The sequence below is a fragment of the Parasteatoda tepidariorum genome, chromosome 7 (assembly GCF_982258835.1).
Source record: "Parasteatoda tepidariorum strain Cologne lab strain chromosome 7, Ptep-v5.0, whole genome shotgun sequence".
NCBI classification, from domain to species: Eukaryota; Metazoa; Arthropoda; class Arachnida; order Araneae; family Theridiidae; genus Parasteatoda; species Parasteatoda tepidariorum.
In genome coordinates this window covers 94,150,711-94,168,020 of record NC_141761.1, presented here as the reverse complement: position 1 = coordinate 94,168,020, position 17,310 = coordinate 94,150,711, and the positions used below count along the sequence as shown (strand labels likewise).

Sequence of the window (17,310 nt, the reverse complement as noted above, 5' to 3'; positions counted from 1 at the left end):
TGACTGATGTTAAATCAGGCGGGCATTAGGAAAAAAAAATCTTTTAAGTTTTCGTGCCCCCATTTCAGTATCTTAAGGGCCTTACGAGCTCTGTTTAAAAAGAGAGTATCATATATATATATATATATATATATATATATATATATATATATATATATATATATATATATATGTAACAAAAATAATCATAGTAGCAGTATTTGGTGGTAAATGTAGCTTATCGTAATTGAAGAATATGCTGTGCGACATTTTATGGTGAATTTGCGAACGTAAGTTTCAGAATGTATCGAAACATGTGGATGCTATTTGCTAATCATCTTTATCCAAAGAAAACCATGTAACGTAAATATCTAGCAAAATGAAGCAATTTTTTAAACAATGAATCATACAATATGCAACATATTATTTCAATATCTTATTCTTAAACATAACATATTTCAATGTTTTTAAAATGCCACTAAACATTCAGCAATTCATTGAGTTATAGAAAAAAGAAATCGTAAATTACAGAAAACCTTGTGAATGTGCATTAGAATTACTATACAATCTACATTTTATTTTTCATGCACTTTTTTTTTCTTCAAACTTTCATGCCTAGAAGACTCGATTAAAGCTGTAAAAATCATTATCCCTAAAATTTTGTATATAGCTATTATAAGTTATGTTAATTTGATTTTAGTATGAAATCCTCGAATAAACATAGCAAAAATAGCATAATCTAAATAATATCAGATAAAAAGTTCATGTATTTAAATTCTGAAAACTTATAAATCGATTCAAATTTTCTTTTCCAAAGAGATTAAAATAATTTTTTATTTTATTTATTTATTTTTTTTTTTTTTGCTTTTTGGACATAAATGAACTTAAAAATTGTCTATTGCCTAGAAACTTCGAGGTGTTTTCTATTAACTATTAATTAAACCTCTCAGAGCAATCACAAAACATTATTTCAATTTTTTTACAGTCAGAAATTGGTTGCCTAGCAACCTAGTAAAATTAAGCGTTTCTCTTTTGAATCAGTCAAAGGTTATCTTAAAATATTTATTTGCGCAGGCGACTTTTTTTGGCGGTTTTCTGGACTATCGCCAAATATATAAACCTTCATTGCAACCCAATTTACGACCCAATTGTTTTAAAATTTTGTCTACCCCCCCTAATTCAAGTGTCTAGATTCCAAATATGTAAAAAAAAATATATGTTTATTCAGAGAAAGTACGTTTTTGTGTCTGATTTCGTAACTTAATTAATAGTTAGCACTAATTAATTAGCATATTTGAGGTCACCCCCAGGAACCATTAAGATTGACACTTAGTTCGTGAAAATCGGATCATTAGAACGAAAGTTGTTCAGGGTGATATCTTTTTTTTTTTGCGGACTGTACAACCATGTGATTTAGATCCGATTTAATTTGATACCTGTAAGCTACGTCACGCGTGTGTGTTGAAAGTGATTGGTTTCGGAATCGACAAATGCCTCGATTTAACTACAATGACGTCACTTGCGGGTATCCAGTTGCTATCAGATCTTAAAGTTTAGATCTGTGATTTGCTGCCAATAACCCATTTTTTGGAGAGCAGAATTTAAAATTTAATTTGACTTATATTTTAATTCGTTATTCTGCCAGCAAATATGCTACAAACATGATGCTCAGCATGTTATGAATTCTTTTCATATTTGTCATTCCTCATTAAACTCAAGAATTTTTTTCCATGGTAGAATTTATATTTTATTTTTAAGTACAATGTTCAAGAGGGCTATATAATTGTCCCCATTTTTTAAAACCCCCCAAAAAATATTGGAAATTATAATTGAAGGATTTGAGAAAATATAATAATAAGCCATATTTTTTCAAAGATTGCAATTTTTACATCATTTTATACCTTAATATTGTTTTAAGATAGGTATTTTTAAGTTTGCATAATGTGTACTAAATGGCAGCATAGTACACAGTAACATCTTATTGTATTACATGAAAATCGTTGTGTAGTTTTACCAAAAACGCTTTTTTAACTATTTAAAAAAATGGCTTATTTCTTTGCCTTAGCTCATCAATTGTACTGAAATACTTTTTTTACGGAATATATATACATAATTTTAAAAAGAACTTTTAGTGAAGGATCGTAAGATGAATCATTGAAAGTCATAACATGATAATTTTTGATTAACATGATTAATTAAAGCCAGAAGGACTTTATATTAACGTGGCGGGAATTACTCGTATTTAGCTGAAAAACGTTATTTGACAAGATTCAGTTGTCAACTGTATTTCAATAAAAAAAGAATAATTCTTTAGATTCCATCAGCGAAGAAATATTTATATTCTATTTCCATACAAGGAAAATAGTGTTTTACTAATAATAAAACTATTTCCACGATAAGGATTCACTTTCTTATTTTAGCGCCCTATTATCATACGTCTAGTAAGAATGAAAAATGTTGTACGATTTCTTTTTTAGAAGCCCGACGAATTTTATTCTGAAATGCATACCATATTTCTGTAAATTCCTCAAGAAAGCGTGATTTTGTTGTCGTATTTTCTTGTCAAGAAAATGTGACGATTGCAGTTTGGATTTTAAAAGTATGTAAAAAATAAAAATATGTAAGCAACGACGGTGAAAGAATAACTAAGAGAGATTGGAATTTTTAATAACGAAATTTATGACCGGAAAATATCGATACTTCGTGGTATTATTTTTAATTTAACTAATTTACATTTTCTTTTTTGTAAGTTAATCTTGTTTTATTTTCTCTCTTCACTGAATTGTCCCGTAGTAGACTAATTGTAAAGACACGGTTCGCAGTAGAACACCGAAGTCAAGCATCACTGACCGCTTAATGATCATTTTGATCAGTCTGAGTAGGGACCGAGGTTGCGCTGCATCGGTCCTCGTTAAACTGTTCTACCCTTGACTTGCAGGTCGTCACGCTTCCAAAGTGGAGGAGCCATTCCCTCTGCAGAGGATCAAAATTGTGATGGCATGTCGCCAATAGCCCATTATGCAGCTGTAACGCGACATAAATAAAGTACCTACCTACCTTCACTGAATTTTCCACAATGAAACATTTAATCATTCTTACGTTTAACATTAGTGCATTCGTCTAGAATTTATATGGATTTACTTTTATCTTCTGTTTTGTATTCAGAAGTGATTCGAATCAGTAAATCAATTGAATCAAATTCACTAATTCGAATCTACTGCTTTGAACGTTGCTAATCAAGTTAATCACAATATTAATATTGTTGACAAGAATCCATATTTTTCATTGCTGATAGTTAACGATATTTATTGCATTTATGATACATCGTGTGAATATATTTTCACTACCGTTATCCTGATAAAATACATCGATACTTCACGATACGTCGTCGTCTTGAGTGGTCAGCGACCGTGAATAGCTTTTGATATCAATATCTTAAGTCGTTTACCACCTTCTGTAACTAGCCAATCATCTTTTAAAATACTTATTGTGTTTTTACGTGAAGCCAATGTATCAAGATTATCGACATCTATATTTATAGTATTCATGATATGCATTGCGAATATATTTTAAATACCGTTATCGCGATAGTTAATATATATATATATATATATATATATATATATATATATATATATTAAAAGATATGTCACCTATCTCTAGTGATCAGCGACTGTAAATAACTTCTGATATCAATTTCGCCACCTTTTGTTGCAAGCCAATGATCTTTTAAAATACTTATTGTGTTTATACATGAAGTTTTATTACACCAATTTATCAAACAAAATCAAACATTCTAAATGCTTTCTTTTGTCACTTTTGTTTCACAGAAATTTCGATATCCACGTTTTTTCAAGTAATTCCACGTGCGTCTGACGTCTGTTCTTTGGAATAATTCTATTGTTGGCAATGCAATCGAATTTTTTACTATAATAAGTAACGAACGAATCCCGAAATCTTTATTATTCTACTTTGTTCTATTACCATAGAGACAAAGAAATGGCGTTCTAGTCATAAAATATTTTCGTCATACTCTTAACAACCTATTTCATCTCATTTGATTTAGAACGTCTTCAGCATATAACGAATTTTTTGACTCACGTGGTAGAACCATGTTTTTTTTTAATTAAGTGAGTTCATGGATGTTAAAACCAGATTAAAACCTGGTTAAATAAACTATCGAAGATCACGGTCGCAGCAGCCGATTTGGCGTTTCGATTAAGTGACTACGCCAAGAAAAATGCAGCCTGGAAGAAATATTCTAGCTATTTTTACGCAACTCATAATTTATTGTTCTATATATACGCATTTTAGATAAAGAAAGAAAACGTTCTCTATTCGTTTGCACACGCACGCGCTTAAAAGCGTTCTTTTGTTCTAATGAAAGAAAAATATTACTTTCGGTTATTAAATATTTAATTCTTTTTACTTAATTTCTAATTTTTTTTTCTTGAAAATCATCAGAATTGAAGAAGAAACTAGAAAGCAAGTCGAAGAATATACATGTTATCGCCAAAATGCAAAAGTCTTTAATGTGTACTTCAACTAGGGTGATTTAAGTGCTGAATAGAGAGTTTCCTGTTTTTTTACCTACATAATACTCACATTATATGTATCACTAAAGTTTATAAGTTTGCTTATCTCATTTATAAATATATATTGAAAAATAAATTAATATAATTATGTAAATTTCCTTAGTTGTAATAATATTTGGAGCCGTCTGATTCTATTAACTAACTTGTTGCTTGGTTGATTGATTTTTTAGACATCGAAAAATGAGTAAATAACATATTAATTTAAGCGTACAGAAACTTTCCTGTCTCAGCAAAATCTTACTTTCACTTTAAATTGTGCCTATCAAATAATGTGCAGCTTAAAGAGTGCCTAGTAAGTAATGTTCAGCATAACGAATGCCTAATGAATAATATGCTGCTTAACGAGTGCCTAGTATGTAATGACTAGCTTAACGAGTTCTTAGTAAGAAATGTGTAGTTTAACAAGTGCCTAGTAATGTGTAGCTCAACGAGTGCCTAGTAAGTAACGTGCAACTTACCGAGTGTCTAGTAAGTATCGTGCAGCTTAACGAGGGTCTAGTAAGTAAAGTGTACTTTCACGAGTTTCAAGTAAGTAATGTGCAAACTATTTAGGTAATTTTTAGATTACTTCGGAAATTTGAGTGATGAAACAGTTTTTGGCACTTTAACGGATTACCCTAATTAATCTGCACGTTACCTAGATAATGTGTGGAATGACTGATTTCTGCACTTTAGCGATAATATTTTAGCACTTCTACATTTTTTTAGCAAGCCATTTCTACTTTTCTATTACTTTACTAGAATGTTCTTTTTAAATGATTTATTCGATATTAATTGTTATATTTTTTGCACTAATAATGAACAAATAAATCCAATGTTTAAATTTTATGATCAGTTTAATACCACTTCAAGGTTTGAATAATTTTCGTTTGTTTTAAAAGATAAAATATTTAGTACAGAATGTGAAAGAAATAATGAAGCAATCCTAGGAACATTAAAAGGCAACTGGCAGCCTCATAATGACATAAATATTTCATAATTTTCTGGTTTTAAATTTTTACCGAACTATTTTCAAATTCCAATTTAGAAATAATTAATTTAAGCAGCTGTCGTTTTGTAAGAATCCGCTTTGTCGTTTTGACCGTGCTAAACAGAGGCACTAATAAAGAGAACAGCGATATGAATAAAATCTTAAAGAAACAACTATGGAAGAAACAACGAATGAGTTATTTTAATGGATTTAGAAATTATTTTATCTACATGTTTATCAATAAATGGCTAAAATGAATAATACGGAATTGCTCACGAAAATGGGCGCACAAATTTAATAAAAAAGGCATGATTAATAATACCACGTCACAGCTATATTAAAGAATTCTTTTGCGAATTTCAGATACATAAAACAATTGGATACTTGCACGTCAAGAAGATCACTGATATCCACACCTGTGACCTATGACTCGAGGGCCAACTGATCGTTTATCAGCAAAATGAAGCTAATGTTAAAATTAAGCTAAATTTCTCCACACAAGTTGAAATGTTAATTAACGTTAAGTTAATTAAATATAATGTCATATCGCACATCAAATTTGTTAAAATATAATTCTTTCTCGTCTGCGTTTTTTACTTAACGTAGATTTATCATTTGTTTATGTATTTTATTGTAATCGTGATATATATATTTTTTTTGTGTAACTGGCAACTTAGATGCATAATTAGTTTGTTTATGTTCCACATGGCTTCATGCCTGTCTTTGTGGTAAGTTAGAAATATATAGCGAAAGAATTGAAAAATATATAGAGAAATATATAGTATAGAATGTGTCATTTAAGGGAATTGATACTAGGCGGGCTCGGCTTACTGGAAATAGAATGGAAAGAGCAGCTGTTAACGTAAGAAATGCCAACAACCAATCAGGATCGAGATAGCCACACTACGTCATGTGCAGACATCCCATTGTTTTTCTACAGAATTGGATACCTGCAAGTGACGTCACCGTAGGTAAATCGTGGCATTTGTTGATTCAGAAACCAATCAGTTTTGACACACACACTTGACGTAGGTTATATGTACCCAATTAAATCTTATTTAAATCGGTCAAGCAGTGGACTGGTCGTTAAGACACGGCTCCCAGCAGATCGCCGAATTCAAGCATCACTAGCTGCGGTCAGTGTGCGGGTGGGTGACCACTTGGATCAGTCTGCGTAGGGACCGAGGGTGTGCGGTATTGGTCCTCATTAAACATTTCTACCGTAAAGTTCTCGACTTCGCATGCAGGTCGTCGGGCTACCGAAGCGGGGCTGCCATCCCCTCTGCAGAGGATCAAAATTGTGATGGCATGTCTTCGGATCATCCTCGGGGATGTTTCCCAGACTGTAGCCAATAGCCCATTGTGGTGTTCTAGTGCGACGTAAATGAACTACAACAACTAATTTAAATCGCATGGTTTGGTACTTCTTTTTGTGTTGCTAGTACCCAATTGTATGAGGGTTTTTTTAAAATACGCGACTCACTTTGGTATCATAGAGAATTTCTGGAGAATGCTTAGTAAAATATATCGAGCTAATTTTTATGATTTTTCAAGGAATGGATTCCATTTTTCGAACTTGAAATAGGAAAAATACACAAGCGACTTTTAGCGTTTTTTATTGGACATATCAATTAAGGGTGCATTTTTTGAAACCCTTTTATGAAGGAAAATAAACGAGCAACAGATTAAATGACTATCACTAGGGGTTGACGATATAATTTTAAATTGAACTTACAATCTTGCCTTAAAGAATAACCCAAGCTTCAGAATTCAAAAATAATTTAAAAATAACTTTGAAAGCCATGAAACATTTTTAAAACTCACCCATTTGGCGAGCTAAGGAAGCTGCCTTACAGATAGGTAAAATGAACCGAACTCAATAACTGTTACAAACTCAAATCACTGACATTAACAGAAAATTATTAGCTGAAATGTTTTATTTCATATTACGATATAGTCTTCGAAAAACAGCTTTAAAATTAATGAGAACAAGGGAAGTGATTATGCCTGACCATGCGATTTATATGCTCGTGTGTCGAACCTGATTGGCTTCTGAATTGACTAATGTCACGAGATCTACCTACGATGACGTCACTTGGTATCTAATTCTCTATTGATGCATATTTTTATGCATCCGAGCAAATAGAATCAATTTTAAATCTAAAAAAACTTGAACACAAAACGCTTTTAATTTTCAAAAAAACTATGAATTAATTTCCTATAGGTATTTTGCGCTGTAAATGCTGGCTAGAGACAGGTAAAACTCAACCTAACAGTCACGAATATTTGTTAAATGCTCGCAACAGTTCTATAAATAGCACATTATTCGCTAAAAAGCATTATTTCAATTAACAACAGAGAACTTTTGAAAAACACCCTGAAACAAAAGCTTTTTTTTCTTTCTTAATTTGAAATGTTGTAGGTTACGTTGAAAATTAAAAAAAAATATTGAAAACTAACTTGACTAATTTGCATTTTAATTTAAAAAAACGCGAGAAAAATGCCCAGAAATAAAAATAAAAGCTTAACAAAAAATGTTCTTTTTCAAACCAGAGTCTCATAAAAAGTTGTATTTATTTTGTAGAAATGCTAACTAATACAAACACTTCTCAAAATTGGAATAAAATCTAATTTTGGAAATTCAATAATTTATCATTGAATAATGTCTTTTTTATATCGGGTCTATGTTATTACATCCCAAGAATTCAATATTAAATTATATTTGATCCCTTAATCTCGATAAGATAATAAAAATGCAATCCACTCTCCTTTGTTAGTTCAGAAACTTCGGAAATGTTCCTCATTTAATTTTATTAGAATGATTTTCTTTTCTACCAACAAATAGGAATACCAATTCTAGGAATACCAATTCATTAGAGTACATAATCTTAATGTTTAGTTTTTCGAACATAAAAGAGAACTTCTTCCTTGCAGATTTCGCTTATCTTTGTTATATTGTAATACTTCTTCATTAATATAATAAGTATCAAAACAGATCTTGGTCATGGCATTGTGTCTTTCCAATTTTGAGGATTCGGATTTGTAAGGTCTTAACTTTACTTACAACCAACTCTCTACTTCTTCAATATCTGTGGTAATATATATTATCTGTGGTAAAAAATACTATGCAATTCTTATGCAATCAATATTTGTACAATTTTGTCTCTCGTTTCAGAGATACGAAATTCTACGTCGTAAGCCTAAAAATAACAGATTTAGCTTGTTGCTCTTGAAATATTTAACTTCTGGGACATCGTTTTTTTTTACTTTAGAGGCACATATGCGAAATTAATTATCACTTTACAATTGCTAATCACAATAGATTCGTGTTGTTTCAGTACTTCTTTATTTCTAACTTGAAATGTAAGATTATAATATGTTTGATGGTTTTTCCTTCGATATTATATAATTTCCAATTCTAATTAGCACCAATAGAGTTTCTATTCAAATTGATACTTCTATGCTTATTTTAATTTTGTTTTAGTATATATGTTATGGTAAAAGCCTGAAGCCTAGTAAATCCTAGGTTATATTGATAAAAACCGATTAACAATTTTTTTTCGACTTATCAAATTGGCTTGGTAATTCTTAAGTAGCACGGTATAAAAGTCTAAAATGGAATCATATTAAAGCATACTTCAGACTTTTTTCAAGCCTCTTTGGTAAAAGCTACGTTTTTACTGGTAAAACCTAGGATTTACCAGATTCCGAGTATTTACTGTGACAACTGTAAAAGCCTGAAGTCTGATAAAACTTAGGATTTTACAAAGTTGGTAACTCTTAGGTTTTAGCGCAAAGGATGATAAAAGTCAGAATTGGAATCGTAATAAAGCATACTTCGGACTTTTACCAAGCCACTCTAACAAAAGTCAGATTTTACTGGTAAAACCTAGGATTTACCAGACTTTGGGTTTTTTACCGTAGCATAAATATAACTTTGTTAAGATTGATATAACAGTATAAAGCCAAACAATCTATGTCTAACTCTAATTGCCTTTCACCTTCTCAATAAATAATTAGATTTTTGCTAAAGATGTAATTTCGATGATAATTTTTTTTCAATATTTGTTTGTTTACATCATAAATTTATAAGTAATAGCAAGATAAACAATTTCCTAATAACTCGTCAGTGGGAAATGTATTTGATTTCATATGTTCTAATTATATGATCCAAATTAGTAGTAATAATTAAGTTTTGTGTTTGAATTGTCTATAGTTTTATTTAATAATCCAATATCGAATTCTAATTGAACCAGTTGCATTGACCACAGAATCTTTTCCTTTGTGTCTAAATTTTTATTTATAATTTTTTAATAAGTTTCTATTTTTCCCTAATTTCTCAAAAAAAAAAAAATTTTTTTGCTCTTAAGATTTTCAGTTTTAAAGGATCTGTTTATATTTTAAAGCATAGATAGTGTAATAGAAATAGTTTTAGAATGGCATGCTATAGAATTAACGTTATACACAGAGGGATTTATAGAATTAACAATGAAATGAGATAAGAACTACAAACGCAAATTCTTGAACAAATTGGGAAGAATTTTACAAAATCTTCTATCAACCTGTGTCTTTCCATGGAATAAAAGGTTTTTATAGGTAATAGGGATCATGAAGCCAAGTGCACGTAGGAGAATCGCCAGATTCTAGTATACATATTTCACCAGTTACTGAAAATACCCAAATCCTTATCAAATTCGATAACATCGTGATCATTAATGAGTACAAAGTGAAAGAAATACGAAAATATCGCAAATAGAGCATTTGCCTCACAATGAGTCGAGCCAGATTCGAATCACAACAGTGGCTGGTAGATACGAATTCTGCACCCGGTTCGCACCGATCATAGTGCTGACGTAAAATATCTAGTCGATTAGAGTACACTTGACGTCAGGCTAACCGTGGGAGGTATTCGTTGTTTTCCTCTTCATGTAACGCAAATGCAGGTTAGTTCCTTTAAAACTCTTCCACGAAGGTTAGTGATCCAGAAGTTGGGATTTTAAATTACAAGGCTACGGAGTTGAACATTGATAGCTACATGCTCATGATTGGATTGGCTATTCAACGCCAGTTACAAAATAAAATTATCGATCACGTTAATATCGAAATCATTATCGATAACATAACATATCAAAAAGCTAATATTGTGAATATTATACATGACGATAACTACTGAAATACGATATATTCTGAGCGTTAATAAATTTTTTTCGGGTATCAAAAATATTGACCAACATAAAAATAAGTTAAAGCAGAGAAATATCGCGATATAATGTTAAATATCGATATAAAATATCAATCCATCAAACATCAAAATTCGTCACTTATCGGTAATGTTCGAGTTGGCGACAACTCTGAAAAGTAACTGCCGTCGCATAGTTTGATAAGTACCGAATAATCTTCAGAAGAAAAAAAAAACTGATGGAATAAGAAGTTTTTTTTAAAAATTTTTCTAGACTACTTCTAGAAAATTCCGTTTCTTTAAAACAATGTTGGATAATTTTACTTCAACTACTGCGTGTTTCCATTCAAACAATGACAGCTTAAATCATATTCTGTAAAATGCAGAGTACACCAAATGTAAGGGTATTTAGGACACTGTCAAGGTTACGGCATGCCATATACAATTACATAATTTCAGCATGCTTATTCAACCATTAGCCTAACATTGCTGCTATCTGATATCGTAAAAACAGAGAATCACGGCATCAAGACTATGAATATAATACAATGGCTTTCCTTAATTCTGCTACCATTGGCGCATTCAATAAAAAATAATGTTAGCTCTTTTTTATGGAACTTTTATTTCTTTACATGGCAACACATGTTCTAATAAATCAAGTATCTACCCAAATGTACTAGTCTAAGTGACAAGTTACGCTTTTTATATTGTCACTTGCAGAGAAAGTGATTTACTAGATATCATAAAATGCGAATCGAAATTCTTAATAGTTTTTATATGGTATAAATAAAGAAATTTTTTTTTTAAAGCTCTAAGTAAACTATTTGGCTAAAGCATTTGATATAAATCAAATGCATTATTAAAAAATACGGCATCACTTTAAAATTATAGTTTTCAAAAAAAAAATTCTTTATATTTTTTGATTTCGTTTTTAAAGCAATAATTTTACTTTATATGGAAATGTTATTAGAAATTAAGTTCGTTTTAATGTAGCATAAATATCACTAGAAAACAGTTCGTGTTTTCTGTTGTACAAAATTTTTAAACAGGCCTTAGATACTTTCGTATCGCTGATTTCAAATTTGTCATCAGTTTACGAAATGTATATCACTAGGAATGAAATAAGTTAACGAAAAAAACAAGCCGAACAGTTGTAGCGTTAACTCGCCATCTTGTTTACATACAACCAGCTTGCGTTAAGGTTGTACGTCATGTGGTTGTGCATCAGCGGTCTTCCTCTTCTCGAGTTGAGTATCCCTATTGATGTCACAATTACACAACTGGTTTTTGAAGCACCGTTGGTATCGGTAATTAAAGGGAGAAAATCATTAATTGGCGCGAAACTCTTTCTCTCTTTTGAATCTTTTTTTACTCAGAAGACAAACATACCTCTTTCAAGTGGTTCAGGATCTCTGTCTTTCCAATCAACTGGTAATTCCATTCCGACTAGTTGACTGTAGTAACGCTCCATTACTAACACAAATTCTTCTGTTTCCCTGTCTTCCATTTGTATACTCAGGCACTACAATTAAATTTAAAAAAAAAAAAAAAAAAAAACATTATACATGTGAAACAAACAGAATTTTTTTTTTTAAAAAATTTTTTTTTTAAAAAGATTACATTAAATTGGCAACTAAGTTCCCGCTGCTTTTTTTTTTTAGTTCCAAATTTCCTCGCATGTCTTTAAATGTTTTTGGCATTTTTCGTTAGATCATACGAAAGAGAATGTTTTGTTCCACAAAAATCTATTTTTTTTATCTAGTTAATTTATGTTGTCAAGTTGAGAAAAACAGAGTATTTTCAACACCTTTTTGCTTTTAATCAAGGTTCTAAGGCTGAGAAAGCTGCTTGTGACATTTGTGCTGTGTGTAGAGAGGGATAATTTTAGAGATATTTATGCCAAATAATAAATAGAATAATATTTATAGAGATATTTATATACAGTTTAGTTATTTAATTTTTCGCAAAGAAATTTTTTCTTCGAAAATAGTAGTTACTGAAATATTTCTGTCAATTTAAACGACTGTATCCGCAATTAACACGGAAAATTCATAATCATATTATTCACAATTCTTTCTTTTATTTTTTCATACTAAAAACGTCTTTTTTTACGAAAATAATAGTTGTTGAAATATCAATTCAAATGACTGTTATCTTAATTAACTTGCATAATTCATATCAAACAAAAATTTTTTTTTTTCATTTCACTTAACAAATAGTTTTTTTTATTTTCTTATGCTGTATATATACATTTAAAACAATATTTACATCTAGATATTTATAGTTTTGTTCCTATTTTCTTTGCATAATAATTTATTATATGCAATTCTTTCTTTTAATTTTTCACACTGAAAAGTTTTTTTCCGACAATAATAATTATAGAAATTCTCCTGCCTATTCAAACGACTGTATCTTAATTAACTTTTATAATTCACTTTAACCATAATTACTTCTTTTAATTTCACGTAGCAAAATCTTTTTTTCTTTCTTGCTGTCTATAAACATTTAAAATAATATTTATCAAGATATTTATAGTTCTGTAGTTTATTTTCTCAGTATAATCATATTAAGCATAATTCTTAATTAACTTGCATAATTTACATCAAACATAATTATTTCTTTTAATTACAACTTGCGTTTAAATGAGTTTTTTTACTGTGCGTTAACATTTAAAATAATTTTCGAGATATTTAGACTTCTTTATCCTATTTTCTTTGTATAATCATATTATACAGAGTTCTTAACTAACGTACATAATTTACATCAAACATAATTACAGTCGAATCTCGTTAACGCGAAATTGGCGGGATTATTATAATTATTTAATGTTAATCAGACTTCATCTTATCCGATAAATCATAAAACGATTTATTAAGTACGATTACTAGTCGTCAGGCTAACCGTGGGAGGTTTTCGTGATTTTCCTCGACATGTAAAACAAATGCGGGTTAGTTTCATCAAAAAAGTCCTCTGTGAAGGCAAATATCTCTCAATACTTGATTCAAGAGTTTCTAAGTCTTCTGGATTGTGTTTAAAATTACAAGGCAACGGAGTTATACATTAAAATTCGTAAACCCAAAAAATTAGGTCGGCTGTTGAACGATGGATGTAAAATAAAATATTATGCACTACTTCTAACAAGGGGGGGGAGAGAAATAGCATTCCTTAAAATGAATAATTGGCACTTATGCTTATTATCTTTGCTGCGTCAAGTTCCTTTCATGTTAAGCGATAATTAGCTTGAAAATTTCCAGTTAAACATTTAAAACACAATAATAATTGATTGCTGACTCACAGGACTAAACATGTGTTTTATGTAAAGCGACAGTTCACGTTAAGCCATTTCGGGTTAATGAGGTTCAAATGTATTTCTTTTACAGCTTTTGATTGAAAGAGTTTATTTATTGTGCGTAAACGTTTAAAATTATTTTCGAGATACTCAAGCTTCTCTATCCTATGTTCTTAATATTATCATACTATACAGAATTCTTAATTAACTTGTATAATTTACATCAAACATGATTATTTCTTTTAATTATAGCTTTTGATTAAAATGAGTTTTTCTATTGTGCGTAAACATTTAAAATAATTTTCGAGATATTTGACTTCTTTATCCTATTATCTTAGTATAATCATATTATACAGAATTCTTAATTAACTTGCATAATTTATATCGAACATAATTATTTCCTTTACTTACAGCTTGCGTTTCAAAGAGTTTTTCTACAGTGCGTTAACATTTAAAATAATTTTCAAGATACTTATAATTCTTTATCCTATTATCTTAGTATAATCATATTATACAGAATTCTTAATTAACTTGCATAATTTATATCGAACATAATTATTTCCTTTAATTACAGCTTGCGTTTCAAAGAGTTTTTCTACAATGCGTTAACATTTAAAATAATTTTCAAGATGCTTAGAATTCTTTATCCTATTATCTTAGTATAATCATATTATGCAGTATTCTTAATTAACTTGCATGATTTACATCAAATATAATTATTTCCTTTAATTACAGCTTGCGTTTCAAAGAGTTTTTCTATAGTGCGTTAACATTTAAAATAATTTTCAAGATACTTAGAATTCTTTATCCAATTATCCTAGTATAATCATACTATACAGAATTCTTAATTAACTTGCATAATTTATATCGAACATAATTATTTCCTTTAATTACAGCTTGCGTTTCAAAGAGTTTTTCTACAGTGCGTTAACATTTAAAATAATTTTCAAGATACTTCGAATTCTTTATCCTATTATCTTAGTATAATCATATTATAAAGAATTCTTAATTAACTTGCATAATTTACATCAAACATAATTATTTCTTTTAATTACAGCTTTTGATTAAAAGAGTTTTTCTACTGTACGTAAACAATTAAAATAATTTTCGAGATATTTAGATTTCTTTAACCTATTTTCTTAATATAATCATATAATCTTTCTTTTAATTTCTCACAGTAAAAACGTCTCTTTTTTTGCAAAATAATTTAAATATAATATAGAATTCTTTTCATTCACATAAGAAAAGATTTGGACATGGGAAATTCAAGCTGCTTTTACCGTAATCAATCATGCGTTTTGAGGGTGGGGTATACATCATACGTAATGGATTGCTGCTGTCTACTTTCACTTTTTCTTCAAAATCTTTTGCAATTCCAAGGTGCAAAATAAATTTGAAGTTAACAAAAGTTTTTTTTTTGTGTGTGTGCACATTTTGGGATATAAATCATCTTGTAATTCCCTTCACGCTTATGAGAATTAATATTGAAATTATAGTCCCATCATTTAAACATTTTTCCGTCTGGTTAAAATGTATACAAAATAAATCTTAAGTATGAAAATGCTACTGATAATAAACTGAAATTTTAATTTAATTTATTTATTTTAGTTCTTATTTATAGCATAATAGTTCGTGTTTCATACTTATTTGCACGCATATCCCAACCTGTTTTCGAATATTGATTTTTTTTTAATTATTCGTTCAAACTTGTAGACTAAATATTATTTCTTTCTGTTTCATTTGGGTACCCGCTTAATTTTAGAAAAAAAACTCCCTTACTTTTCCAGGTAATTTGGGAAATTTCATGCAAATCTTGACCATATTTTATCCATACCATGTAGTTTTTCATTGCAAAACTTTGATTTTTTTTAACTTGTAATATCATATATAAGATTTTGTGAGCAAAAAAAAAAAATATTGAATAAGGATGGAAACATGAAAAATGTTCACTAAAAAGTGGAATTTTTATAACAAACAATTGTAATAAATGTTGGAATTATTTAAATCAAATCTCATTAACTGATTACTGTTACTGACTGATTATTTTCCAGGTACAATGTAAGAATTTTCCTTTTTTTTGTAAAAATAAAATGCAACTTTTCCTGAGTCGAAATAAAACTTCCTGTTAATTCCAGGTTTTCCCTGATCTTCCTGTAAGTCCTGTAATACTTTTTTCTTTAAACCAAAACATATGCAAGCAAAAACAAGAAATTAAAATTTACTATGCAGTAAAGAGTAAGATTTTTAAATGCTTCAAAATTTATCAGTATAGCGGTTACAAATTTTGACGGGAGATGGGTCATATCAAAGAGATGAAAATTGCATAGAAACCGATGTGATCATACAATGCTAGTGGTGTGACCACATTAATTGTATATAAATTTTTTGCTTTCTGATAATTGTAATTAAAAATTGCATTCAATATAGGCACATAAATAACTATTTAATTGTGATCTACTACTTCGCAAAAAAAAATGGCAAATTGTGTGTGACTCTAAATCAAACAACTACGAAATGGCAGTTCAATCTGAGACAATTTTAGTGCCATTTTCTGAAATACTTATTAGAAAGCCCAAAAATTAACATAAAATTAGGGTAATTAAACTAAATGAAAGTAACAGAATTCACGCGAACATTGAGTTCATAATTCAAAACCGCCGCTAGCGGCTTACGATAAGTATGGCTATGGGTTACTATGCAGTTCTCAATACTTATGACATGTCCTGAATCCGCTCGGAGTTTGTAGTTGCTGTTCTGAATCATCTCGTTCAGTGCGCACAAAAATAAGCAAAACACTATGAATAACTTTCGATCAAATCAAATGATTGGATTTCACATACTAAGGTTCAATCGTAGTGGTTCAAGGGAGGGAGTGGATCTCAATTATGCTAATTAGTTAGTGCAGACGATATTTTAAATTACGAAATCAGACACAAAAACTTACTTTCGCTCAACAAACATACCTTTTTTTCGTATTGTTGCTGACCCTCAAAATACAGGGTCAAATGTTACATAATAAAGTAGTTTAAATATTAAATAAGCAATCTTGGAAATATATGCTTTTGTGATATTTGAACGACTTCTTCTATCGAGAAAAAATGATGGTCGAAAACTACAAGAATATGGTAAAATTTACCGTGTTTCTGGCTCTATGGAAACACTAAAAAGCTAGGTTATTTTTACCGAAGCACTTTGGTAATGATTTTGGTAAATTAACAATAAAATATATTTTTTTATGAGGTAATAAAATTTGGGTAATTTTATAATGATACCATAGGGTATGGTTTTTAAAAACGTT

General features: G+C 29.7%; 1 protein-coding gene across 4 annotated transcripts in view; it reads right to left on the bottom strand.

Moving 5' to 3' along the window:
- LOC107439363 (uncharacterized) overlaps window positions 1-17,310 on the bottom strand; it is a 603,558-nt gene that overhangs the window by 27,940 nt on the left and 558,308 nt on the right. For all 4 annotated transcript variants that reach the window (XM_087168288.1, XM_087168289.1, XM_087168290.1 and 1 more), the window contains one exon: window positions 12,113-12,245. In XM_087168288.1, the coding sequence (XP_087024414.1) occupies window positions 12,113-12,245 (133 nt within the window). The remainder of the gene's footprint in view (window positions 1-12,112; window positions 12,246-17,310) is intronic.